Source organism: Cnephaeus nilssonii (genome assembly GCF_951640355.1).
Source record: "Cnephaeus nilssonii genome assembly, chromosome: 5".
NCBI classification, from domain to species: Eukaryota; Metazoa; Chordata; class Mammalia; order Chiroptera; family Vespertilionidae; genus Cnephaeus; species Cnephaeus nilssonii.
This window is the reverse complement of record NC_137076.1, coordinates 35,191,808-35,219,088: the sequence shown is the minus strand read 5'-3', so window position 1 is coordinate 35,219,088 and position 27,281 is coordinate 35,191,808. Positions and strand designations below refer to the sequence as shown.

Below are 27,281 nucleotides of genomic sequence, written 5' to 3'. Positions count from 1 at the left end.
CCCTCCCACAGTAGAGCTGGGGTCATCTACGAGTTGCTGCAGAAGGCTGCTTAGTGCTGCTTCCTCAGGTGGGGCAGTGGGAGGGGCTTTCCCAGTGGGCCTTCCCATTCTCTGTTCTTACCTTGATATAGAAGGTTCAGTTTTAGCTCCCCTGGTGTGTAGGGCTTGAGGCCCCCACCCCTGTTTCTGAGGAAGCCTCGGATCCACTCGTTGCTGTGGCTTCCCTCCTCATTTCTGGTTCCTTGCGACTTCCCCATTCCCAGGTCCTTCATAAGTGCAACTCAGCTCCGTGTGAAGTAGACATTTAACAAGTTCTGTAACCAGGACATCTACATATTTGGGGAGGAGCTGAAGGGGGACAGCAGCTTCTCAAGCCTCCGCAGGGACCCGTGCGTGCTTGGAATCAAACTTTTCCAAAGCCACTTGGTTTGCTCCTGGGCTGGAAGGGCCTTGGGGTTTAGGGTGTCCCTCCTTCTCCTCAGACACCAAGACTCCAGGCTTCCCCTGCTTGTCCTTGGGCAGATGACACCAGGTGACTATGGAAATCAGCTGGGCATAGAGGTGTTGGTCTCCCTCGCTAAATGGGGAGATCTTTTCTAGGACAGTACCTTAAGGGCAAGGCAGGCTCTTACTTCCATCAACTCTACCTTTGCCCTTGGCAGGTCCCTCACAGGGAGGAGTGTCTAATACCTGAGAAGTTTGATAAGCTTCCCAATACTTTTGTCAACAGAGGAAGGCAGTTCCATGGTTTTCTTAAAATTTGCATTCATTCATTCATTCATTCATTCACTCGTTCTTCCTTCACTTCCCAAAGATTATTTAACAACTGTACCTACTATGTGGCTGAAACCCTAACTCCAACCCCAACCCTTCCAGGTTAGGGAAAGCCACCCCTAAGGATGAAATGGGGGGGTGGTGTGTCTTGCAGGCTGACTATGTGGACACACAACTTCAGGAACCACCTTCTCCCCCTCACAGCTTCTGCATTACCTCCTGGCTCCCTTATTGGCCACTTGGCTGGTGCTAGGAGGATGGCCCTGGCCACACCGGGGTTCTACCCATGGGGTGGTGACTGGAGGCACCCACGGCAGGAGTCCTCCTGGGAAGGGTCAGGTCCAGTGAGGAGGGCAGTGTCGGTAGTCCATTGTCCACAGTTCAGGATACAAATGGTCTGAATCTGAAAAGGTTCAAAGCCTTGGGGGCCCTGAGGGATCTCTCAGGGCAGTGGCAAGGCAAGGCTGGGATGCGGGGTGTGGGTGTGGACGGGATGGTTGAACCTCCCTCAACTTGGAAGTAAGGCAAGGCAAGAGGGAGCTACAATCCCTTTGTACCGAATTGCCCCAGCCTATCGTCAACCGATACTTCCAATGCCTTTTGGACGCTCTAGCAGTGCTCACAGCCTGGTTTGTTCCTCGGTTGACAGGGGTGTCTGATTATGTCCTGCTCCAGCATGGGGGTGGGGGGGTCTTCCCCAGCATATGGCCTAAACATGGAGCAGTACCCACTTGCCCCTTCTGCATTCCCCAAACACACAGACACATACATGCTTGCGCATATGTGCACACAAACACATACACAGCACACACACAGGCTGCATGGGTGTTTGGGGATCCTGGTCAGGCCTGGAAGAATAGGATGGCTGCTCTCACACTTCCCTCTGGGCCATGGCAGTTTCAGTAGATACGCATGTTTAAAAATGTCTGTGGAGTGGAGGATAAATACGTAAGTGAATGAATTAAGAGGTAAAAAATTTAAGGAAAACCTGGAACCTCCTTCTTCTGTCCAAAGAGGTATTGGGAAGCTTATAAAATGTCTCAGGTATAAATTACCCTCACTATGGCATCAAGGTAAGATGGAGAGAGAGAGTCTGGGGTAGTGCTCCCGGTGAGGCCCCTTCCCAGCCAGAGTTCCCGTCTCCTGGAATTCTCTCAGAGGGCCCCAGGGCTGGTGACATGCCCTCCCGGGGCTCTCTCTCTCAATCTCAGTTCAGCCTGGCCTCCAAAGCAGGCTGGCTTTGCCTGGAAACAGAGACCCAGGCACATCTTCAGTGGCGAGACCTAGAAAGCAGCTGTGGTCATGGAGAGACAGACATGAAAATGACAGGGAGAGCTGCACTGTGGCCCGTCCCATTGTGAGCAAGGAGCATGGGGTGGACGGCAGAGATGACAGCAGGTCACTGGCCTGGGAAGAGTCAGTGAGAGGTAACGTCCTTTCTGCCATGATCTTCGGGGCCCATTCACCTGTCAATTATATGTCTGCAATAGCCAACAACTACAGGATTTGTGTGACTGTTTACACCTGGCACAATGTTGCAGGGGAAAGAGCACAGAAATGAGTCTGGAAGCCTGAGTTCTAATCCCGGTTGCTTCATTGCCTCGCTGAGTGACTTTGAGTAAATACTCCACTCCTCCTTGAACCTTGAACCCCCTTGACAAATGGCAATAGCAAACCTTGCTTCATCTATCTCCTAAGGAAGGTGGACCTTCGACACCGGCCCGGAACTCTCCCACTTGATAGAAGAGAGAGCTGGGGCCCTGAGACAGAAAGGACACTGGCAAGGTCACACAGCAGACCAGCAGCAGGGCTGGGTTTGAAACCTGATCTCTGACCTCTAAGACAGAGCTTGCTCCCATGACTCAGTCTAAACAGAGTGGATTCGCTCAGAAGGAAAAGTTCTCTGGAGGCACCAGGATCCTCGAGCAGGGAGACCAGCACGTGTAGAGCAGGCTGCATGCGGTCGATTCTGTGTACCCGTCTCAGAAAGGCAACAGAATCCCAGGACCTGTTCTCCCCATGTGAGCAACAGAACGAGTGTGTCCCCTGGAAGTCCTTCTTGGTGTCTGGTGTCACCCCTACTCTTACCTGCTTCAACCGACTGGTGGTGGTTCTGTCTTCAGTGTCTAGGCTCAGGCTAGTAAGGAGGGGATGTTTGCCTGCCCGCCAGGCACAAAGCTCTGTGCTTGGCAGAGAACAGCCTTCTTATTTGGGTTAGATTTTCAGGCGGTGGAAGATGGTTTCCAGAAAGAAGATAGAGTTAAGATGATGGGTGTTGTTTCATTTCTTTTAATCACTAGAAATCACTGACCTATTGGGTGCTGAGCATATCACATAATACTTCCATAATCGTCAATGATTCTGCCTCAATCAGTCTTTAGATAGCTTCTTGCCTTTTGCTTTCTTTGCTTTGCGTGCTTTGTTGATCTTGAGAGATTCGTCTTGGCCTGGCTGGCCACTGATGGAGAGTGGGAAAGGGATAGGAGCATTGAGATTTAAAGTCTTCTTCTGAAGTTTCAGGTCCAAAATATCAAAAGTTGTCTGTATCTCATACTGAAGCAGCTCTTTCAGGCACTTGATCTGGATATGAATGGCCTCATTGATGAGCTTTTCCAACTCCTGGAAGAAACAGAACATGGCTGGTGAACAGGGCTCAGGGGAAGGTTAAGGCCATCTGCAGATAAGGTTCCTCAACAGGATCCAATCCTGTCCTCTTACTGAGTGCTAGGACCTTCCATTTCCCTCTCTAGATCTCTCCGCCCTTCACCCTACTCTGCCCTGGGAAGCCGACTTATGAGGGCAGCATCAACCAGCTACCTTAGCTTTTGGCTTCTGGTTGAGTTCCACCAATGGGAGGTTCTGGCAGGAGATCTGAGTGTGGGAGGAGAATGAGGTCTCTCACCTTCCTCCCAACCAGCTCTGGGTTGGCCAAAGCTATGATCCTCTACCTACAGCCACACCTCCTGTCCCATGGTTTCAGCAATTGCTCCTTTTCTTCTCCATTCTGGCCTATTGTGGTGATCACCCTATCTGAGTGTGTCATTTATTACTAACATTGTTCTGGAACCACAGGCCAGTGCCATATCCCCTGCTTTCTAGTCAATGCAAGCTCCATTTGAATCATCCCCCTTCCTTTTCCTCCTGCCCTCATCTCATTCCCACATATCAAAGTTTTAGTAGCTTCTTTGGAGGGGATGGGAAATTTCTTAGAGAGTGGAGAAGTCCCTAACCAGCCACCCACCATCTGCCACCTTAAACAGGAGACCTTCTCTGTCATCTAAACCAGGATTATGGCATCATGAAATCCTGGAGAAATGAACTATGAACTATGTAACTATTTTTTCCAATTCCCTGCTCAAGAAGCCAAATAGCAGTTCATGTCTACACTGGGGTGTTGGAGACATACTTGGAGTATCCAGTTGCCTAGAAAACATTTCTTTGAGATCTCATATTTTAACTTAAAATCTCATGGAAAATCTTGCATTTGCCCCAGAATGTCTCCTTGATTATCTATAATAATAAAAGTGTAATATGCTAATTAGACCAGACAGCCGGACGTCCTTCTGGATGAAGCAATGGTGGCAGTGGCTGAGGCAGAGGCAGTTAGGGGAGATCAGGCAGGCAGGTGAGCAGTTAGGGGCGATCAGGCAGGCAGGCGAGCGGTTAGGGGTAATTAGGCAGGCAGGCAGAGGGGTTAGGGGTGATCAGGCAGGCAGGCGAGTGGTTAGGGGCAATCAGGCAGGCAGGCAGAAGGTTTAGAGGTGATCAGGCAGGCAAGTGGTTAGGGATGATCAGGTAGGCAGGCAAGTGGTTAGGGGCAATCAGGCAGGCAGGCAGAGGGGTTAGGGGCGATCAGGCAGGCAGGTGAGTGGTTAGGGGCAATCAGGCAGGCAGGTGAGTGGTTAGGGGTGATCAGGCAGGCAGACATAGGTGGTTAGGGGTGATCAGGCAGGCAGGCAGAGGGGTTAGGGGTGGTCAGGCAGTCAGGCAGAGTGGTTAGGGGCGATGAGTCAGGCAGGTGAGTGGTTAGGGGCTATGAGGCAGGCAGGCAAGTGGTTAGGGGCGATCAGGCAGGCAAAGGGGTTAGGGGCAATCAGGCAGGCAGGCAGAGGGGTTAGGGGCGATGAGGCAGGCAGGCGAGTGGTTAGGGGCAATCAGGCAGGCAGAGGTGGGTAGGGGCGATCAGGCAGGCAGGTAAGTGGTTAGGGGTGATCAGGCAGGCAGAGGGATTAGGGGTGATCAGGCAGGCAGGCAGAGGGGTTAGGGGCGATCAGGCAGGCAGGCAGAGTGGTTAGAGGCGATCAGGTAGGCAGGCAGGCAGGAGAGCAGTTAGGAGCCAGCGGTCCCAGATTGCGAGAGGGATGTCTGACTGCCAGTTTAGGCCCGATCCCACAGGGATCCTGGCAGTTGGACATCCCCCATGGGGTCCTGGATTGCAAGAGGGTGCAGGCCGGACTGAGGGACCCTCCCTGTGCGCGAATTTCATGCACCAGGCCTCTAGTTTTTACATAAAAATAATGTTCTTCCCCTAAATCCTTGGGAAAGATGGTGCTCTAAGAAGATGCACCATGTTTATTCTATGGTGTTGAGTGTCCCCAGGGGCACACAGTGAAGGGGACCCTAGCCCAATCCACCTGGCAGGGACCAGCAGCAAAGTGATTGAGACCCACAGAGAAGCTGGGAGGAGCAGGGAGAAACAGCTGTGTGTGTGTGCGTTGGGGGAGGGGCGTGGCGTGGGCAGGAGTTGGACAGGAGGTATCCCCTTCTACCCATGGCCTTGCCCACATATTCTAGAGCAAGGTCCCTGGAAGGGCATGGAGACAAGCTCCCACTTGGGTTCTGTTGGTCCCCATTGGATGGCTTAATGCACTAAGATTATGTAACAGCCTGACGAGCTATTTACCTGGAAGACTTAACTTTAGAAGAGTATCATTCATTCTGTTGTGTTTATTGTTCTTTAGAGATTTTTCCAATGTTTTATTTGGATACTTTCCAGAGCCATTCACTCTTTGCCTGACAATTCAGAAATACCCCCCTCCCCTTCATTTTTGTTAATCCTCTCCCACGGATATTTTTCCATTGATTTTTAGAGGGAAAGGAGGATGGAGGGAGGGAGAGAGAGAAGGAGAGAGAGAAACATCGATATGAGAAAGCACATCAGATTGGTTGCTTCCGGTACACACCCCGATCCACACCCCGACTGAACCTGCAACCCAGGTACCTGTCCTTGACCAGGAATCAAACCTGCAACCCTTTGGTATGTGGGCTGATGCTCTACCACTGAGCTACACTGGCCAGGGCAGAAACTAAACCCTTTTGATGCACACAGACCCTGTGACTTCAATGCCACATCTGGTTATTACCCCCTCATACATGTGTACATGTACATACATACACACATGTCACATGTCTCTGTGTTCAAAGATGATCCAACAGTGATGATATCAGTGCCTATGTATTGCTAAAAAAATAAGTTTAGACTCTGCCAGGCCCTCAAGAAGTTGACTCCCTGAGGACAACATAGTCGCCATTTATTAAAGAGCTGGTCACTGGAGACTCTGGCTCCTGGAGGGCAGCCCAGCTTCTTAGATCCACACATCCCACCTCTTTACCCACCTTATTGCATCACCCACTCTGAACTGTGTGACCCATGGCCCTTCCTTCATCATCTCCACCCAGGCCTCGTTGCAGGCAGACAAAGGGCCCTGAGAGAATCCGTGGTTCAGAGCTTGGGAGTCTTTCTGGGTGGAATCTGTCACTGATTCCTGATGCAGTGGAAAGAACTTGGACTTTGGAGTCACCAGGCCTCAGTCTAAATCTAAACTCCACCACATGCTAGCTTGGTGACCTTGAGCAAGTTGATGAACTTCTCTGAGCCTCAGTTGGCTCATCACTAAAATGGGAACGTGAATTACACCTTATAGGCATGTTTCATGAAACGCGCATGCAAAGCGTGTGGCAGATGGTCAATGACTCGCTGTCTCTTTCTGCCCCCTCCCATGTGTGCAGACAATCGAAGTCTTGTCTGCGCCTGGATGTTCTCTTGGTAGGAATGAATGTTTGCTCATGGCAGGTGAGCAGCATCCCACCTTGTAGGCACAGCCTTACCTCTCTCTTCAGAACCTGTCTCTGCTGCACAGTCATCTCCGAGAACTTCTTCTGCAGCATGTGCTCCTGCTCCAGGTGCAGCGCCTCCTTCAGGAGCAGCACGTTGGTGCGCTTCTGCACCTCGGCCATAGTGAGCTCAGCCAACTGCTGCTCAAGCTTCCACAGGTCCCTGTCCTTGCCCTCAGCCAGCGGGAGGGGCTGGGGCGGCACACACACCTCCACGTGGTTGATGGTCAGGTTGACTTCTTGGTCCTGGTCCAGGACATATTGGTAGAGTCTGTAGTGGCGGATGAAGGTGTTGTAGAAGTAGTCGCAGAGGGCCAGCAGATGGGTGGTGTTGAACTGCCCCTGGTAATCGCTAAGCTTATTCCTCAGGATGGTAATGGCCTCGGTGATGGAGCAGCCTGTGGGCAGAGGGTACGGGCATGGAGTGAAGCAGGGGACAGCTGCATTAATGGCTAGATCAACATAGGCTCTGAACCCAGGCACTCTGGCCCCAGAGCCCACGGGGCCAGAGCCTACCAGCTATTTTATATTACCATTTATTAGCTTTCAGAAGCTACAGGATGTACTACATTTTCCTTCTTACCTTGGATTCTTGGGAGCTCAAAGCCAATTTTATGTAATAACATTTATCCCATTGTTTTCTTATGTGATTATCCTTCTCCTTACCTATAGTTTGACTTTTAACTCATTGTACAGCCTTCCTTCAGCTGTGCCTTATATTGTTCCTACTTCAAACCCTTTGGGATGGAGATGAGGGTGTAAAAAGGGGAGTCTGATAAGAGAGCAGCGTGAGATGATTGGAGAGATAGATGTTATATTGGAGATTTGTGTCACAGAGTTAGGCAAATACTGTTGCACCAAGAAAACATCAGCTCTGTGGGTGGGGCCATTGGCATCCCTCACAATGTGAAAGACCCAGTCCTACAGGGGCTCATCCGTCTCTTCCTTTTGACTTGGTTGCCCCCACCTCCTCCTGGCACACTGGCCTCAGCTTAGGGTGCCCTTCCCTGTGCAGGACTCACTCCTCACCCCCAGGAGTGCCACTTTCCCACGGAGGCCTCCTGAACTCCCCCACCCCACACTCCCTAGAAACTAGTTCTTTTGCCATATCAAGCAAAGGTTAGAAGTTAAGTTTAGTGAAAAGAATTTTTAAGAAATCAACTTCATCTGGAGATGGAAGAGGGAATAGGGAGACTAAATGGTGATTAGAAAAACAAATAAAATAAAGAAAAAAGAAAAAAAGAAATTAACTTTATCGTTCCGCTAGAAAAGTGACAGTTTCAACTGATAGAAGATTTGTTGCATTGCTATTATTACTATGTATTTATGTAAATTGCTCCTTTGCATGTTTAATTTGACAATTACAATTTAGGTAGGTAAATAAATTACATTAAAAGTTACTCAGAAAGTATAGTTACAATGTTAGGTTAGATGTTGATAGCTTTTCATTTTTAATTTAACTTAATCATCCTTAAAATTTATTTAGTCATCCTTAGCCCTGAATCGAATACAAAGAATAAGCTTTCCATGTGAATAAAGCAGATACTATATATATCCAGTGTGTAATCAGATGTATAGATTATGGCATTACAACTTGATGAGGTGGCAATTAGAAAAAAATGTCTGAAAGAGCTCCTCAATATGACCTAGCAATCCCATGTCTGAGTTCATATCCAAAGGTCATTCTATCTGGCTTTTGAAGGGATATCTGCATTCCCGTGTTCACTGCAGCTTTAGTCCCACTCGCCAAGGTATGGACACATCCTAACTGAATGTCGACGGATGAATGGGTAAAGACTATGTGATACATACACCCACACAATGGAGTGTTATTCAGCTGTAAAAAAGAAGGAAATCCTGTCATTTGCAAGAACATGGATGAACCTGGAAGACATTATGCTAATTGAAATAAGACACAGAAAGACAAATAACTGTTTGACTCACTTAGACGTGGAATCTCAGAAAATGCAAATCATAGCAGCAGAGAGTGGAATGCTGGTTGCCAAGGGCTGGGGGTGGGAGAAATGGGGAGATGCTCGTTGGTCAGGGAGGCCAAGTTCCAGTTACGCAGGATGAGCAAGTCCTGGAGATCAGCTGTGCAGCGTCGTGCCCACAGCTAGCAATGCTGTTCTGAGTGCTTGAAGTTTGCTGAGAGTAGACCTTAAATGTTCTCATTACCAATAAAAGTGGTAACTATGTGAGGTAGTGAATATGTTAATTAGCCTGAGGGTGGTTATCATTTCACAGTGTATATCAAATGTTACATTGCACACATTACATACTTGTGAATTACTGACAACTGGAAATTATTTGTTCATAATATGTCAATAAAGCTGGTGGAAAACCACACACACAAATATATTTTTAAGAATTGCTCTTGAGGAAAACAACAGCAACAGGTTAAGCTACTGCCTTGGCATGCACGTCCGTGTAGGTGTACTCTCCTCCCATCTTCTCATTGGGTTCTCACAGCTTCTCATTGTGCCTCGGAGACCGAGCCTCAGTGACAGCGATCTCTGCATTCCTTGCTCGGCCTTGTTCTGGGAAATAAGCCAGCCAGGTTGCTGATCCGGGGACCTCTTCACCCCTGAACCTTTGTCTTGGTGGTGTGGAGGGGCTCAGGGCCAGCAGGAGCCCTATGTTCCAGAATCAGCTGGAGCTTTCTAAAATCACAGAGCCCCACTGCGCGCGCGCACACACACACACACACACACAAAAACAACAACAACAACAAAAAACCCACAAAACACACACACACACCAGCACAAAAATGCTGATTCCAAGCTGGGGACTGGCTTGGGAATTGCCTCCTAACTTTGATCAATGACTCAGATTGAGCCTAAAGAACTCAGACATGGCACACAAGGACCATTGAGTCATCAAATGACCAACTGCAGGAGGATGGTGCCCAAGGTCCCAAAGGCCCTGTTCTGACAAGTGATCCTCACACGTGGCACCTGCCCTGGGAAACCCGGTCCCCTCACCTGTAGTAAGGCTGCTGGGCCCCTTCCCGCACACGTGTGAGCTTCGTGCTGCTCAGATATGGTGGGCATCTTGTTCTATTCCTCTTTCGCTTTGGGAGAGAGGTGGTTAAAAGGGACAATATGGAGTCTCTTATTTTTATGGTGCTCATGTACATTATACAATTACAGAACAAGCGTTGAGGGCTCCTCTAAAGGCAACATGCAAGTCAGTGCCCGGGGCAAACTGGGCACCCACCCAAGTGCAGAGAGGAGGAAGCACAATAAGACCAGGTAGAGGCGGCACTCTGGCCCCGGATGCTGGGGGGCTGGGCGCCAGGGAAGGTTTCCTGCAGAGAGGACGTTGGCGCCCAGAAACAGGATGAGTTTGGCAGAGATGGCATTCCTGGTGGAGGGACAGAAGGGAAAAAGGCTCTAGGCAAGTGGAGTACCGTGTGGCTGTGTGCACGGGTCCTCATGGCTCGGGGCTCCTGGGAGGCAAAGCTGGAGCCCGGGCATCGGGGCTGGGGGACAGGAGACTTGAGGTCTGCAGTTTGCAAAAGGCAAGCATGCGGAAGGCACATGGAAGAGCTGCACTTCACCCCAAAGCCCGAGTTCATGGAACCCGAGGACATCCAAGGATGGGCTTCAGGACCCGTGGAATTGCACTGTCCAGGATTTTGCATGCACATGTTTCTGGGGAGAGTGTGCATAGAGAGAATCATCAAACTAAGAACCACAGAAAAGTTAAGAACCGTAGCTGAGAGCTGCGGAGCCACTAAGAGGTGACGTGAGAGGTCAGATGGGCATTTCCGAGAGATAGTGGTGGCACCCGGAGGCTGGCAGGGAAGGCCAGTGAAGGCATCCCAGAGAGTGGGGGCAGGGTGAGGTCACCCGTTTCTGATCATCAAAGCTGGAGTCCAGGCCGGTGTGGAAATGACTGTATCGATTTTGTCAGGTGAATCATCACACCTCTGGGCTCCGTGGAGGCTGAACTGCTAGAAGGCGCCTTACTCCTCCCCCAGCTCGGCCGGTAGCTCATGGGGCTGGGTCACTAGCATCCCCACCCCCATGACTGCCTCGCCATCAATGCCAGCCCCTAGCATTCTCTATTTGGCCAACAGCCATGCACTCGGCTCAAGTTTGGTCCAAGATCTCCAAGCCCAGCAGTGCTGAGCGCCCTCAGCGTGTGCACCAGCTCCCAGCTGCCCGGCATCCTGGGGGAGGCCCCACACTGGGTGTGAGCTGTGACCTCAGCCTGGAGGTCATGAAACGCAAGTGGGGACCTTGTCCTGGGTCAACAGGGAAGGAGCCCTTAGACATAATTCCAACGCTCAGCCCCAAGACACTCGGGCAGGCCTGGTTTTCAGCAAAGCTCGTCCCCAGCTGGCCCATGAGACACACTTTCCTGGCCCCCGGACCACTCTCCACTTGCTGCAGGCTGAGAAGTCTTGATGACTCAGAGGATTAAGTCTCCGGAGAAGCCTCTGGCTGCCAGGTAGACAGATCTGTACCTGCAAGTGGTTCTTCAATAACAGGGAGTGGCCTTCATTTGCATTGGCTGCTGGGAACTTCCTGAAGATGGTCCCCAAGCCCCTGGAGGCCAGCACCTGCTCGGGGACAAGGGCAATGAGCAGGGAAGAGCGGGGGTGGGTGACAACACCAGACACTCCAGAATCGGGGCAAAAAGGCACTGGCATGGACCAGGCACCCTGGGCACCCTCCCACTGCCCCTCACATTCGGGTCTGGGGCTGGGAGACGAACAGGGGCTGCTCCTTCTGGGTGGGCGTGAGGGGGAGGATCCAGGTGCCACTGGTGCCCCCTGACAAACCAGTTTGGTGCCCCCGCCTTGGCTCCCAGGGGAGGAACCAAGTCAGGTCACAGCCTGGCTGGCTTACCTTTCCGAATACCTGAGCGCCTACCAGAGCTGATCTTGGATGGTGGGAAGCAGACCAGAGCACAGGGCCCACCCCGCCACCTCATCCTGTGGCCTGAATGCTGCCCCCTGCCCATTTTTTTCTGCTCTTGGCAAGGCCCTGACAAACTCATTCACCCCGAGGTGCCAATGACAGTGACAGCTCGGAGGACAGGTGTGCTTTTGAAGTAGCAGATGACTCTCCAGTAGGGAGTTCTCCCTGGGTCCCTCAGGCCCTGGGTCACCGCAAGCTCCACCCCACCCCACCCCTCGGGGCTCTGTGAAACAGGTGTAGGCATCATCCCGAGTTTATCTAAGAAAGAAACTGAGGCTCAAAAAGGTCAGGGAATTTGCAAATGGCGAGTGGCAGAGCCAACATTCAAACCGGGGCCTGACCCAAGGAGGCCCCTTGCAGCCATCCTGGTGGCTCTGTGCTCTCTTTGCAGACTCTTAGAGGTGGATACTAGAATATGTTGGATCCAGAGAAATTAAACAGAGCCTGTAGTATGCTAATAGGCTCAGCAAAATGTGTTACTAGGCCAGAAAAGGTTGAGCATATTCATGTTTCTCAAATTTATTTTGAGTTAAATAGTCTCTTGGGACTAAGGAACCTATTTTGGCAACTATTGAGCTAGTTAGTCCTTTCATCCTACAGATGGGAAACTGAGGCCCAGGGAGAGGCAGGGCCTTACCTGAGGCTCAATGTGACAAAATCAGGACCTGAGCTCCAGCCCAGGAGTTGGTGGTCTAGGGCCTGTTAGCACTTGCACTGTGGGGAAGGGACTGTTTTTTTTTAAAAATATTTTATTTTATTTATTTATTTTAATATATTTTATTGATTTTTTACAGAGAGGAAGGGAGAGGGATAGAGAGTTAGAAACATCGATGAGAGAGAAACATCGATTAGCTGCCTCTTGCACACCCCCTACTGGGGATGTGCCCACAACCAAGGTACATGCCCTTGACCGGAATCGAACCCGGGACCTTTCAGTCCGCAGGCTGATGCTCTATCCACTGAGCCAAACCGGTTTCGGCAAAGGGACTGGTTTTTAATTTCATCTCTGCCCACTGGCCCTGAGGCTTCTTGGTCGGTCAGAAATGTCTCTGAAGGGTGGTGGGTGGGGGTGCTGCCTGCCCAGGGGAGGAATAAGCTAGGTTCTGCTCTGGGAAGTTTGCTCTGTGGCTGCCCTGCTAACCTCTGGCCTGGACCCAGGCAGGAGGAGCCTGGGGTGAGAGCTCGCACGCCCTCCACTTCCTGCAGCTCCTGCCTGTCCCAAGGTGTCTGAGCTGCTGGCCTCCTCTCCTTCCATTGCAGAGCAAGCAGTTCCTTGGGGAACACCCCTTTCCAGGTGTGTCCGTGGTGCAGCTGCCCGGTGAGCTGCAGGGAGAGTAGAGTGGGTGTCTGGTTTGGTCTGATGTCCATCTGCACAGCCTGGATTGGCCACGGGAGGAGCAAACTGGCTGTCCTGTGGTCACGAGACCAAGGCTCCCATAGCACCTCATCTTGCCAGCCACATGCTCTGTTCTCAGCCACTGTTCATGGTCATGTGGAGGCCACCAGTGAGCCTGGGCAGCCCCTGGATTGGAGTTGACATTGATGCTGGGGGTCATTCTCAGAGCTTTTGTGGGGTGCTGGGTTAGAGCACAGACTGGGAATACAGACCAAAATGGGCCCACACGTTGCTTCTTGATCACTTGCACAGGTTATTTGCTTTAGTGTTCTCATCTGTGAAACAGAGGTGCTAACAATGCCCACCTCATAGCATCAGAGGAGGGCATGTATGTACAGAGCTCCCCACCATGCCTGGTACACAGTAAGCAATCAGTAAATACCAGGTCGTCATTTTCAATATTGTGAAGAGGCTACTAGCATTTCAACTCCCCAGGGCTGTGAATTGTTCGGGAACCCACCGATTCCTCCTGGTCAGAGAGCTCAGTGCACTGCTGAGCGAGTCCTCACTCTTCCCCGTCCTCTGGGCCGGGGCTCTGGATGCTGGCTGGAGAATGGCTGGGGGAGTGGAGCAGGATTAAGCTGATGGGGAGGGGGGCAGGTCAGAGGGCAGAACAGGAGCCATTAGGCAGAAGGCTCAGAGAGACAGATTTCAGTTCAGCGGCAGGAAGAACTTTCTAGAAAACAGGAGTGTTGTCCATGGAGTGACTCATACTTTGAGTAGTGAGGAGGCATTTAGCTAGAGAGAGGATTCGGTGGTGGTGAGGTGTGGATCAGGTGACTTCTTGGGTCCCTTTTGACTCTGAGCAGCTATAGTGACTTCCATGAAGCTGACAGTTCCTCAAAGCCACATGGGGCGGGGGTTCGTGTGGGCCTCCTGGCGTGGCTCTGCAGCTGTCTCAAGCTTGGCGAGGGGAGCCTGACGGTAAGTCTTGGTCATCATCCTTGTCGTCAGCATCCCTGAGATGAAAATGACCAGGGGCAGGGCACGTCATAGCTGTACCTCATCCCCTTTGATGTTGGGACCTCCAGGAACCAGCATGTCCAGCTGACCGCGGGAGGTTATGGGAAGGTAGAGGTAGGGCAAGGGGTCACTCCAAAGGGCTGGAGGTCTGGTCTCAAAGGCACTGGTACCATCTGCCCACACACGGGTGGCACCTCCAGGCCGGAACACATTAGCCAAATGGCACAGCTCCCCTTCTCAGCTTGGCCTGCACACTGGAGCCACCTTGTTGGGGGCCAGGATCCCAGGCCCATGTTGTGAGCAACTCCAGGTGATCCAGTTAGGAACCCAGCCTCCAGGTGTTCTCCCTGGTCCCACCAGGTTCTCAGCTCTTCCTGCTCCCCGGCAGCCTCGCACCCCTCGCTGCAGGGTGCTCTTCTGGGCCATGTGCTTCTCAGGCCTTCATGTGCCCGGTGTACAGATCTCTCTGATGAAGATGAAGGTCACGGGTGGGGCTTGTGTTTTGCCACCAGGCAGTCCTGGGTTCAAATCCCAACCTCGCTTATTGGAAATGCAACCTGAGGGAGGTTACTTAAAGTCTCTGAGCCTTTAAAGGAACTTCAGATAAAGTTCCTTTATCTTTAAAATAATGCTTATGTTATTCACAGTGGCCAAGACATGGACACAACGAAAGTGTCCTGTGATAGAGGATTGGACAAAGAAGATGTGGTACATATACACAATGGAGTACTACTCAGCCATAAGAAAAGATGAAATAGCACCATTTGCAACAACATGGATGGACCTTGAGAACATTATGCTAAGTGAAATAAGTCAGACAGAAAAAGCTAAAAACCATATGATTTCACTCATATGTAGGATATAAAACTGAAACTTATGAACACAAACAGCAGTGTGGTGGTTGCCAGAGGGAACAGGGCGGGGGCAGAAGGTGGACACATGGTGCAATATACAGAGTTTGTAACGAGGAAATCCACACATGAAACCTATATGTTCATGTTGACCAATGTCACCCCAATCAATTTAATAAAATGCTTATGATTCAAGTTTGAAGTAAGGATTACTGTTGATGCTATGTGTGCAAATGCCAGGCTCCACAGTGCCTCCTTCTGCAGGATGCACAGCTCCCTGGGAAGGTTTGGGAAGGCTCCTATGACACAGTCTTGATTTCTGGCCTACTAACTGGCTCAGTCTGCCCTGCTAAGCTGTGACCTCACTCAGTGCTATGGGCTGACTTATGGTGTCCCCCCTCCATTCATATGTTGAAGTCCTAACCCCCAGGACCCTCAGAATGTGGCTATACTAGAGATAAGGTCTTTAAAGAGGTTTAAATTAAGGTTAAATGAGGTCATGCAGGTGGGCCCTAATCCAATTTGACTGGTGTGCTTATAAGAAGAGAAGATTAGGACACAGGCACACACAGAAGGAAGACCATGTGAAGTACAGAGTGTGAGGATGGCCGTCTACAAACCAAGGAGGGAGGCCTCAGGAGAAACCAACCCTGCTGACACCTTGATCTTGGACATCCAGTCTCCAGAACTACGAGACAATACATTTCTAGTATTGAAACTGCCCATTTGTGGTATTTGTTATGGCAGCCTGAGCAGGCTAAAATGCTCAGGGAGGTATCTCTGAAATGATAGTTGCCCATTTGCCCCAATAAATGCTCTCCCAAAATATCCATCAGTGTCCTCTGTGGAAGCTTCCTCTAACCATCAATGAAGAAGTTGCCTCCAAAGGCCCCTCCTCCAGGTTTAGTGTGAGGGGCATGCGGTTCATGCTGGGAAGGTGCTCCTGCTCTCTGTTCAGGCTGGTCCTGAATCACTGGAGGCTCCCCCACGTGGGCCGGGTATTTGGGGGCTGGCAGATATACGCTGGGCATGGCCGTGAGTGTGCAGGGGGGTGGGGTTGGGGGAGTAATCCCCTCCTTCCAGCCCAGTGCGGGGTAGGCGGGGTGTGTGCCTTCCACCCTATGGCTGCCTGGATGACATTTCCTGGAGAATCAGGAGTGGCCGTGGGTGGGACTGCAGATACCAGTGCTGTGACACACTTCACTCGGCACTCACCTGGCCACCTTGTATGTCTACTGATGGGTCATCAAGCCCACTTCCTGCCACCCCCGGGACAGCAGGAAAGGGGTGCTTCCTAGCCCAGACATCTAGGAGCATCAGAGAGAGGCCAGTGCTCACCAGACGCAGAGGATGCCAAGAGGCAAAAGCTACAAAGTGGCCAAAGAGATGGCTGGTAGTGGTTGGGGGTCCGGGGTAAGTGTTTGCACTGGCCTGCACACCTCCAGCGCTGAACTCCCTGCTGAGTGACGGCTGGGGCAGGGGAGGCTGTTTCTCCTTTTACCGTTCTGGCTGCAATGTGCCAGTCACAGACAGGAAGTTCACCCTAATCCTCTGCAGCTCCCCCAGGTGGAGGAGCGACTTCAGAGTTGACATACGCCCCAACATCTCTCTCCGTTCCTGGTCTTGGCAGGGTTTGCAACATCTGCCCTTTTCCTGCGATTTCCTTCCACCAGGACGGAGCTGGCAGCCTCTGTCCCTCTGTGCTGTGCCTGGTGACTTCATGATGGGAACTACCCAGGGCTTCCGGAGGCTGTCAGGGGAGGTGTGAGGGAAGGACTCATTCTTCTGGCCTGGGGTTGAGACCAGAATGTCCTGGTGAGCCATTTGCCAGAACATGGAATCAGCTTACACTTTTGAATAAAGGGCCACCCTTTCCCTCTTGGTCCCAATGCTCGATTGGGCGGGGAGATAAGCTGAGCTGTGGGCTGTCCTGGCTCTGATTCATTGTTGTGCAAACATGACTCTCCTTAAACGCTGTCTGCCAACTTCGTTATCTAGTATGCAAGCAGAGCTCAGCCATCCTTATCCCCAGATTAAACACACACACACACACACACACACACACACACACACACACACACGCCTGGAGAAGCTACCTTCCAAGAGGAGTGAGAGACCAGTGTGGACTTTAGCTGTAACAGAAGCTTGAATGTGAGTCAGTTGGCCAGCGGGACCCCAGGCTGTCTGTATCCTGCACCCCATGACCTAGGGAAGATGTAGCTAGATATGTAGATGGGACGTGTGCCCAGGAGGAGGGCAGGGCGGATGTGAGATGGGAGGGACCTGACCTGCCATCTTCACCAGCCCTTTCCCCCGCTTAACAAGAACAGTGAGTAGATGCCTTGGGCAGAGATGCCTCCTTACATGTGTGGCTGACGATGGGTCCCATGAGTGTTTAGAGGGTGTCTGGACCACCATTCAGTCTGGTCTGCAGGTTGGGAGAAGACAAGAAATGGCACAGATAGCAAGCCCCCTGAGGGGCAACATGCTGTAACTTCTAGTCCTGGACCGCTGGCATCTGCTGTTCACACACCTCACCTCCATGCATGGTGGACACATGGGAGCTGACATTAGCTGAGCACTTACTATGTGCCTGTCACTCTGCAATAAACACATTTTGCATGCCCTCTCTCATTTAATCCTGCCAACTGTCCTAAGAGATGGAGTTATTATAGCCCTCATTTTAGAGAAGAGGAAATGAAGGCTCAGGGAGGGAATGTTTGCAAGATTACACAGTAATAAGTGTGGAGGTGGGATCTGAACCCAGATCTTCTGACTATAGAGTTTGGTGGACTCCACTGTGCTGCCTTTAACATCATCTGCACAAACAACCCTCAACCCTGGGATGAACCAAGCAACCTAACCTTCTCTCTGCATACAGAACTTATCTTCTCCATGGGCATCAAGAATTCATTCATTCATTCATTTCTTCATGCAACACCTACTGTGTGCCACATGCATTATTTAACACTGGTGGGATAGATAGAGGGGACAAAAATAAAGAAGGTATAGATGCCCTCTCCAGGGATTCAAGCCTCCCAGAGAAGGGCAACAAGAAAGGGGGCAGTGGTGGGGATTGGGGTGAAAGGGCTCTATGGAAATGATACAGTATTAAGTTGATAAAAGGCACAGGAAATCTCTAGTCCAAACGTGAACACCTGATGGTCACACTATGTAATGATGAAATATCTCCAGGGCTTGCACTCTGCTTCTAGAGGACACACTTGGAGCATTTGACTAAAAGGTGTAAAAGGAAGACATAGGTAGATATGTAAAGAACTTCAAGAATTTCCTAACAACAAAAGCAGTGCACACAGGAATGCATTGCCTCAGAAGCGGGGAGCTCCGGCTGCTCAGATGGTTCCTGCAGAGGCTGGAAGAACCTTGTTGGCTGCTTGGGCTCCCTGCAGAGAGGGAGTTAAGTTTTCTGATCACCAAATCTTCCAATTCCAAGGCGTTAGAAGCCTACGAGATACAGATAGGCTGTGTTGGCAAGGTACGTGATACCAGAAACGCCGACAGCTCCGTGCGATCTAATCTCCTCAGTTTGAAGCTGGGTTTGCATCATCACCGACTGTTTTTGAAGGGTTTGGCCTGTGGAAGGCTCTGATGGAAACTTGAAAGAGCCCGCGTTCCCACCTGCTTGGGGCTGACATTCTTCTTCTCCCTAGTCAGTGTTTGTTCTGGCCGTGAGCCACCGCAGAGATCAACCAACGGAGGTGAACTCTGGTACCCATGCGCTGCTGTGAGCAGCGGGGAGTGGGACCCAGAGGGATGCCAGGAAGGCCCCGGGGCGCGGGGGCTGCGGGTGGCAGAGGTGGGATGAAATTTCCCAAGAGCTCTGAAACCAGTCCATGTGTAATGCCGTGTCTTGCTCAAATCTTCAGACTGGGACCACTGGGTGGGAGCAGAGAAGTGGAAGGGCACACTGCGGCTCCAGAAATAAAAGGTGGATCCAAGTGCACCTAAGATGTGTGATGGGAACACTGAAGGGCTTGAAGCACAGGAGTGATGGGATTTTATTTATGTCTGAAAAGAAATCACTGTATTGTTTGGTGAGTGGGTGCAGAAGTACAAAATTTTCAAGACATGGAGCTGGGTTAGAAAGGGTGGTGGACGGGGAGGTGGTGAAAGGTGGTGAGATTAGGGAAGGACATTGAGGTGCTGATAGGACTGGTGGACAAGCTCTGGGTACATCGGGGACACTACACATCAGGTCCAGTAAGTGTTCCTTGGACACAAGTACTGCAATGCCGCCACAGTCCATCTGATACCTGAGATGGTCCCTAAGTGAGCAACACAGGGGACAGTATACAGCATGGAGACACTGGACAAAGGGATTATTCATGTCTGGAGAGGGACAGAGGGGATGCCATGAGATTTCATCACATTATTCAGAATGGTGCACAATTTAAAACTTAAACATTGTTTATTTCTGGAACTTTCCATTTAACATTTTCAGACTGCAGTTGAATGCAGGTAACTGAATCCATAGAAAGTGCAACTGTGGACAAGGAAGGGGACTACTGTATACAAAGAACTTTAAAAAATTCAACAACAAAGAAACAACCTGATTGGAAAATGGGCAAAGATCTTAACAGACACTTCACCAAAGAAGATATACAGATGGCAAATCAGCATATAAAAAGATGTTTCACGTCATATGTCACCAGGGAAATGCAAATTAAAACAACGGGATACCACTCTGCGCCTATTAGAATGACCCAAATCCAGAACACTAACATCAAATGCTGGCGAGGATGGGGAGCAACAGGAACTCTCGCTCATTGCTGGTAGGAATACAGCCCCTTTGGAAAGTGAGTTCTTACAAAACTAAACATACTCTTACCATATGATCCAGCAATAACACTCCTTGGTATTTGTCCCAAGGAGGTGAAAACTTATGTCCCCATAAAAACTTGCACACAGATATTTATTGGAGTATTTTTCAAAATTGCCCAAACTTGGAAGCCACCAAGATGTCCTTTGTAAGTGAACAGAGAAACAAACTGTGGTTCATCCAAAAAAATGGAATATTATTCATCTCTAGTAAAAAGAAATGAACAATCAAGCCATGAGAAGACATGAAGAAAACTGACATGTATATTACTAAGTGAAGGAAACCAAAATGAAAAGGCTACCACCTATTGTGTGTTATCAACCAAAGGACATCCTGAAACAGGCAAAACTATGGAGACAATAACTAGATTTGTGGTTGCCAGGAGTTGGTTAACTCAGAGGGATGTGGGATGTGAACACTGATGATTAGGGGAAGCACAGAGGATATTTAGGGTAGTGAAACTACTTTGGGTAAATGTCATTATACATTTGTCAAAACCCATAGAATGTATACCACCAACAGTGAACCCTAATGTAAACTATGGACTTTGAGCGATTATTACGCATCAATGTGGGTTCATTGATTGTAAAAAAGGTACCACTTTTGAGGGGGATGTTGACAATGGGGAGGCTGTGTGTGGCAAGTCACTGTACCTTCTGCTTTATTTTGCTGTGAACCTAAAACTTCTCTTAAAAAATTAAGAGAAGTTTTAGGTTCACTAACACACAAGCAATAAAACAACAAATCAACAAATGGGACTCCATCAAACTAAAAGCTTCTGCGCAGCAAAGGAAACATCAACAAAATGAAAACGTACAGAATGGGAAAAATATTTAAAAAACCACATATCTGATAAAGGGTTAATACCCAAAATACATAAGAAACTAATACAAGTCATTAACAAAAACTCAAATAATCCAATTTGAAAATGGGCAAAATACCTGAATTGACATTGCCCCAAAGAAGATATTCAAATGGCCAACAGGTACATGAAAAGATGCTCAACACCACTAATCGTCAGGGAAATGAAAATCAAAACCTCAATGAGATATCACCTCACACCTGTTAGAAAGGCTGTCATCAAAAAGCCTAGAGATAACAAGTACTAGAGAAAGGGGACCCATGTGAAGAAAAGGAAACCCTTGTGCACTGTTGGTGGAGATGTAAATTGGTTCAGCCACTATGGAAAACCGAAGCTCCTCAAAAAATTAAAACCAGAACTACCATATGATCCAGAAATCTTACTAGTGGGTATATGTCTGAAGGAAGTGAAATCTCTGATTAAAGAGGTATCTGCACCCCCATGTTCACTGCATCATTATTCATAAGAACCAAGAGATGGAAACCACCTATGTGTCCATCAATAAATTAATGGGGAAAAATGAATGGAAATGTGATCACACACACACACACACACACACACACACACACACACACAGGAATATTATTCATCCATAAAAAAGAATGAAATCCTACCATTTGTGACAACATGATGAACCTTGAGGGCATAATACTAAGTGAAATAAGTTGGACAAAGAAAGATAAATACTGTATTATTTCACTTACATGTGGTATATAAAAAACTGAACTCATGGAAACAGAAAACAGATTGGTGGCTGCCAGAGGTGGCAGAGGGGCGGGGGCAGGGAAAAAGGGTATAGCTGGTCAAAAGGTATAAACTTCTAATTATAAGATAAGTAACTTCTGGGGATGTAACATACAGCTTGGTGACTATAGTTAACAATACTGTATTGTATATTTGAAAGTTTGCTAAGAGAATAGACCTTAAAAATTCCCACTATTAAGAAAAAATTATAACTATGCATTTTGCAATATATATATCAAAATTGTACACCTTAAACTAATACAATGTTAATATGTCAATTGTATTGCAATAAAACTGGAAAAAATAGTGCAAAGAAAAATTTCCCAAATTAGCCCACATAATGCTCCATCATCCCAGAATCTTTTCATGCACATTTCCTAACATGAGGACATTCATAACTATCAGAATCCCATCACCCTTGACATACCACTACCATCTAATCCCAGACCTCACTTAAGTGTCTCCAGTTGTCCCAATAACATCCTTTATAGCAAAAGGACCCAAACTGGGGCCACATGTCATTTAGTGGCCACGTCTCCTCAGTGTCTTTCAGTTTGAACACTTCCCATCTTTCCTTGGTTCTCAGGACCTTAATGTTTTTGAAACTTACAGGAGAGGGACTCTGCTTAATGCCTCTAACTTGATGTTTTCTCATGATTAGACCATGTTCTGAGTCTTTGCTAGACCCATCACAGAAGGATGCTGGGCTCCTCTGCATCCTATTAAGGGGCACGGAGTCTCAGTGTGTCCTCTTACTGATGACATCCATTTGGATCATTTGATTAAGGAGGTGTCTGCTGGGCTCCCCCGCCCCCTTGTCAGAGTGTTCCCTTCCCGTTGGGATCAGTAAAGATGTTGTGGGGAGGGTCTTAGAAAATATGAAAGCCTCCCATTTCTTGTTAAGCATTCCCCACTGGTTTTAGCATCTGTTCATGATTCTTGGCTGAGTATTACTGTGATGGTGACCATAGAAGGGGCTGCTCCATGTATTTGTTTACTGAATGAATCTGCATCTCACAGCCCCAAGGGTTTAGAGATGTGACCACATTCCCTTGTGCCAAGAACTCACAGAGCCAGAGAGGCTCATACTCTTCTCATGAAGCTCAACACAGGGCAGGGGTTCCCTCTGTCATCCATCCATAGATGCTCCATCTATAATATCACCTGTCCGCTACTCCCTCACCCTGCCAGCAAACTCTTACCTGTATAAGATTCCCTCAAGATACTCAGCAGAGCAAACCTGATCCTGGGAACAATGAGCCATCTTTGGGAGTGCAATGGGAAGTCAACGAAGGATTTTAAGCAGAGGAGTGACACATTTGATTGATGTTAAGCAAAAACAAAACTAAACCAAAATTCTGAATTACAATCCTTCCTCTCTCTTCCCTAAAAGAAAATTTGACTTCCCTCTGGGCCAACCCTAGCTACCCCAGAGGTATTGATCTGATGATGAAATTCATGCTAAAGTGCCAATGTCTGACTGGGAAGCAAACACCCTGGCTGCTGTGTGATCAGCCAGGAGTGGTGCAAGGTTTTCAGCCAGGGAGACCAGTGAAGTCTCAGTGAGAACATTCTGTTTGCATTGCTTTCTAGAAGCCTGGACAGGGACTCAGCTGATGTGTATGTGGGAAGGGTAAATGCGGGGGGGGGGGGGGGTGGCGAGGAAGGATTGTAATTCATGCCTCTGAGCATTCTCTCGGCTCTTTAGAGAGCTCCTGGGGCGGAGGGCTGCAGGGGGTTCTGTGTGTCCCCCCTCCTCCAGTAAGCCTCTCCGATTCCTGCCCTGGAGGCACCATACCTTTGGTTTCCTTGAGCAGCTCTTCGGTGAACTTGACCACCTTGACCACCTCCACCCATGGGAAGCCTTTGCCCACGGCAAAGATGATGCTCTCGTAGAGGGTATCCAGCAGGATGCTTCTGCGGGAGTCTCTCACTTCGTCAAACTTTTCCCAGTTCAGCAGTCTCCGGAGGTGCTCCCGACCTTCTGGTTTCTGAGAGGCATGGCATGAGGGGTAGAGGGTGACATTGGGGAATCAGGATCACTGGGCAAAACACTCCTGGGGGTCCCCACATGGCTCCCTACTATCCTGAAGAGTGACCAAAGAATGTGTGTCTGCCTGGCCAGAATGATGCCTTCGTTTCTGGATAGCTCCCCTCCCCCGCCCCCTTTTCTGGGGATGCACTCTTTCTAGCGCTGCTCATGCCTCTGAGCATTCTCATGCTAGCCATGGCAGACCTGAGTTTGTAAACCTCCAGCAGGCTCCAAGTCCTGAATCACGGTCCTTCCTTCCTCTTCCCTAAAACAAAATATGACTTCTCTCTGAGCCTACTTTCCACTAGCTGTTCCAGAGGTAAATTCATAGGAAAGTGTCAATGACTGAGAAGAGGCTCGGCAAGGCAAGAAGGAATGTATCTTGCTTGGTGAAAATTCAGGCACTCTGGCAGGCCAGTGGGGTAAAGTTTGATCAGCGTACTGTTTTCCCCAATCTATAAGGAAGGTCCCATTTTTACTTGAGCATTTGTCTGGCCCTTCCAGAAAGGTTCTTACAGATCTCCAATAGATGGAGAAGAAACAAGTGCCTTGAAGGGAAGGGGTAAGAAGAGGCGTGACATGGACTGGAGACCCATGAACCCCGGAGCGTTGTTCCCCTGGGATGGGAGGAGGCTGTGGCTGGGGGGACTGTCGATGGAGGGGGCGGGATTGATGGCTGAGTTGATGCCAGAGGGAGGCCCAGGGCCCTGGCCTCAACCTCCAGGACTTTCTGTCCTGCACTACCACTACTCTGCTGCTGACCCAGGCAGTCCTTCCCTGCAGCCTCACAGATGCCCAGGGTGGTGTTTGATGGGACAGTTCATTGAAGATGTGGAGGAGGTGGTGGAAGCCACCTGCCAAGGCAGGGACAGAGGCGCCACCAGGGCAGCCTTCGCCTGGTGCCTGCCCACCAGCTCATAGCTGCGGGTCAGAGGCTGATCTGAGTGCACACTTGGCTGGGACTCAGTGCTTGAGGTCAGTGCCTGCACCCCTCTGTGAACAGCCCTGCTCTGGAAGGAGTTTGCCGATGGGTCCAGGCCCTATGGCTGGGATCCTCACCACTCCTTGTCACCAAATTGGTTCTGAGAAACCAAGGAAAACTTACCCTTCCCTGCCTTAAAGAAAAAGACCCTCCACCCCAAATACACACACATATACACCACACACTCCTTACACACTTTGGCATGCAATCCCAGAGGACTCCCAGGGCCCCAAGTCTCCTCAGGAAGAGGTGGCACCCCCTGTGATAGGCCTCAGGGCCTTCCTGGCCCTCCTGGCATGAAGGCAGCCCCAAAGCCCACATACCCGCCCTTCCCTCCCTCCAGCAGGCTCTGGGCGTCAGGGGCTGTCCCTTTAGGCTCTGAAGACAGCCCCTAGCTCCAAGGCTGGGGAGCCTTTGGCCGGGCATTCTGGAGTGGACGCACCCATTGGGGGCCTCAGAGGTGGTGCCGGGAAAGGGGTGATGTCCGAGGTGTCCATCTGAGGAGGCACTGTGAGGGGCCACTTCTCGCACGCACCTCACTGCTAGACCAGTCTGAGCAAACTTCCTTTTAAAAGCCATGTTTTCTCTTCACCTGAAGTTGGAAGACTTTTTTCACTCCCTGGGGTGTTAAAAATGCCATTGCCCCTGCATCCAGTTGCTAGTGGACCCACCAGGCCTGACTCAGTTCCCAGAACCTGAGGGTGAGGGCAGGGCTTTGTGAGGTCATGGAGACTGGCTTTCAGGTGGCTTTTTTTTCAGGCTCCTTTCCTCCTGGCCCCTCCTCTCCAGCTGGGCTCTGGGTCTCTCCCTGACACCTGTCCTTTCCCTACCTCCAACATCTCCCTCATAGCCCATTTGCCTTCCAGAGGTGAGCCTTCTCAGGCTTCCCTGCAAACATCCCCCCTCCTCCAACATATTCCCCACCCAAGCCCTATTCTCTTCTTCCTCCCATGGTCAAGGACTTGTCTCCATGCAAAGATGCCCTCCATTTTTTCTCTTCACTAGGATCTGGCTTCCTCCTCACTTCTGGTCACTGCCGGTGACTCGGTTTCCAGCATCCTGACTTCGCCTTGGGGTGCAGGAAGCAGCTTGGCAGGGCTGTCTCCAAGTGCAGTACCTGAGCATCCACATGCTGAGATTCGCAGGGCTCCAGTCCCTCACTCCTGGCTGGTTTTGTCCTTCTCTGTCCTGGAAGCCCTGGTGTCCATTGGTCATCTGAGGGGCAAGTCCTGTTCTCCCCTGCCTCCCCGACTATAAACCCCAGCTCTGTGCACAGGAGCCACAGTGAGGAAAGATGGGGGCATTGGCTGGGGTTGGTGGCTGAGATGTCTGGTTCTGGGGCTGCCTCCACTGGTACCTGGCCAGGTCTCCTGGGCTCTTTGGGTTTGAGACTGGCCAGGGGTTTCTATCCAGGAGTGAGAGCAACCAGGTTCCAGCTCTTGCCCCAGTAGGGGGAGGAGTAAGAGCGCCTAAGTTTCCAGCATCTGCCACCTCTACTACTCAGAGCCATCACCCCCGTGGGCCACATGACTCCATCAAGTCTTGTTCCACGGCCTACCTTCCTTACCCTCATGGTCATACTACTACAGGCCCTCAGTGCTCCTCCCACGAGAGGAGAGATTTGGTTAGGACCACATTGTCCCACCCCTGCAGAGGATCAGGAACAGGGGAAGGGGGAGGGAGTGTCCTTACCTGCTTTGAGGCTGCCAGGCTCCTCATGCAAACTTACCCATTCGCCAGAAACTTTACACTCTTGTTTATCCATGGAGGGAATGAACATACCAAGTGCGCCCCTGTGCAACACGTAGTTGCTAAGTCATGGGTCCCTTTCCGTCCTTGTCATCCTTGGTGGCTGCCTCTGTTGAACATATGTTTACTTCTTGGCTTCTAATAAGCTGTTCTCTCCTGGATGATCATCTGTCTCTCCACCCATTCCTTCTCTGCCTTCTGTGAAAGCTTCCTTTCCTTTGTTCATCCCCTACATGTTGGAGCACTCCAGGGTCTGTCTGTGTGCCCTCTTTTCTTTCTAGAGCACATATTCCTTTTTGGAAAGAAAAAAAATTTTTTTTATTGATTTTTCTTTTAGAAAGAGAGGAAGGGAAAGGGAGAGAGAGAAACATTGATCAGCTGCCCCCTAATAGGGATTGAGCCTGCAACCTGGGCACATGCCCTGACCAGGAATCGAACCAGCACCCTTTTGGTGCATGGGATGACACTCAACCACTGAGCCACACTGGCCAGGGCCACATATTTCTTTTGAAAATTCTAATACAGCTAGAACAGAACCTGAGATCTATGCTCAATACATTTCCAAGTGCAGAGTACAGTGTTCTTAACAACAGGCACACTGTTGTACACAGACCTCTAGAACTATCCATCTTGCCTAATTGAAGCTTTATGCCTCTTGATGAGCAACTCTCCATCCTGCTCTCTCCCCAGACCCTGGCAATCACCATTCTACTGCCTGACTCTATGAGTTTGACTATTTTAGATGCCTCATGGGAGTAGAATCATGCAGCGTTTGTCCTCTGTGACTGGCTTATTTTTTTTTTTAATTGGGCTAAAATACACGTAAGATTTACTTTTTAAATGAGCTCAGTCAGTAGCACTAAGTACATTCATGTTGTTGGGCAGCCATCCCCACCATGGATCTCCATTGCTTCCCCAACTCCCCAACTGAAACTGTCCTCATTAACCCTGCCCATTCTCCCCTTTCCCCAGCTCCTTTCAACCACCGTGTACTTCCTGGCTCTATGAATGTGACTACTCTGGGTATTAGTGCAAGTGGAATT

The 27,281-nt window shown here is 49.9% G+C and overlaps 1 protein-coding gene across 1 annotated transcript; it reads right to left on the bottom strand.

Moving 5' to 3' along the window:
- Window positions 1–3,144: 3,144 nt before the first annotated feature.
- Window positions 3,145–25,129, bottom strand: LOC307099015 (uncharacterized protein C8orf74 homolog; the record flags this gene model as incomplete). The annotated part of the gene is made up of 4 exons (XM_079770228.1): window positions 3,145–3,393; window positions 6,883–7,286; window positions 23,274–23,466; window positions 25,082–25,129. The coding sequence occupies 4 exons, from the start codon at window positions 25,127–25,129 to the stop codon at window positions 3,145–3,147; spliced, it is 894 nt and encodes a 297-aa protein (XP_079626354.1).
- Between the last annotated feature and the right edge of the window lie 2,152 nt (window positions 25,130–27,281).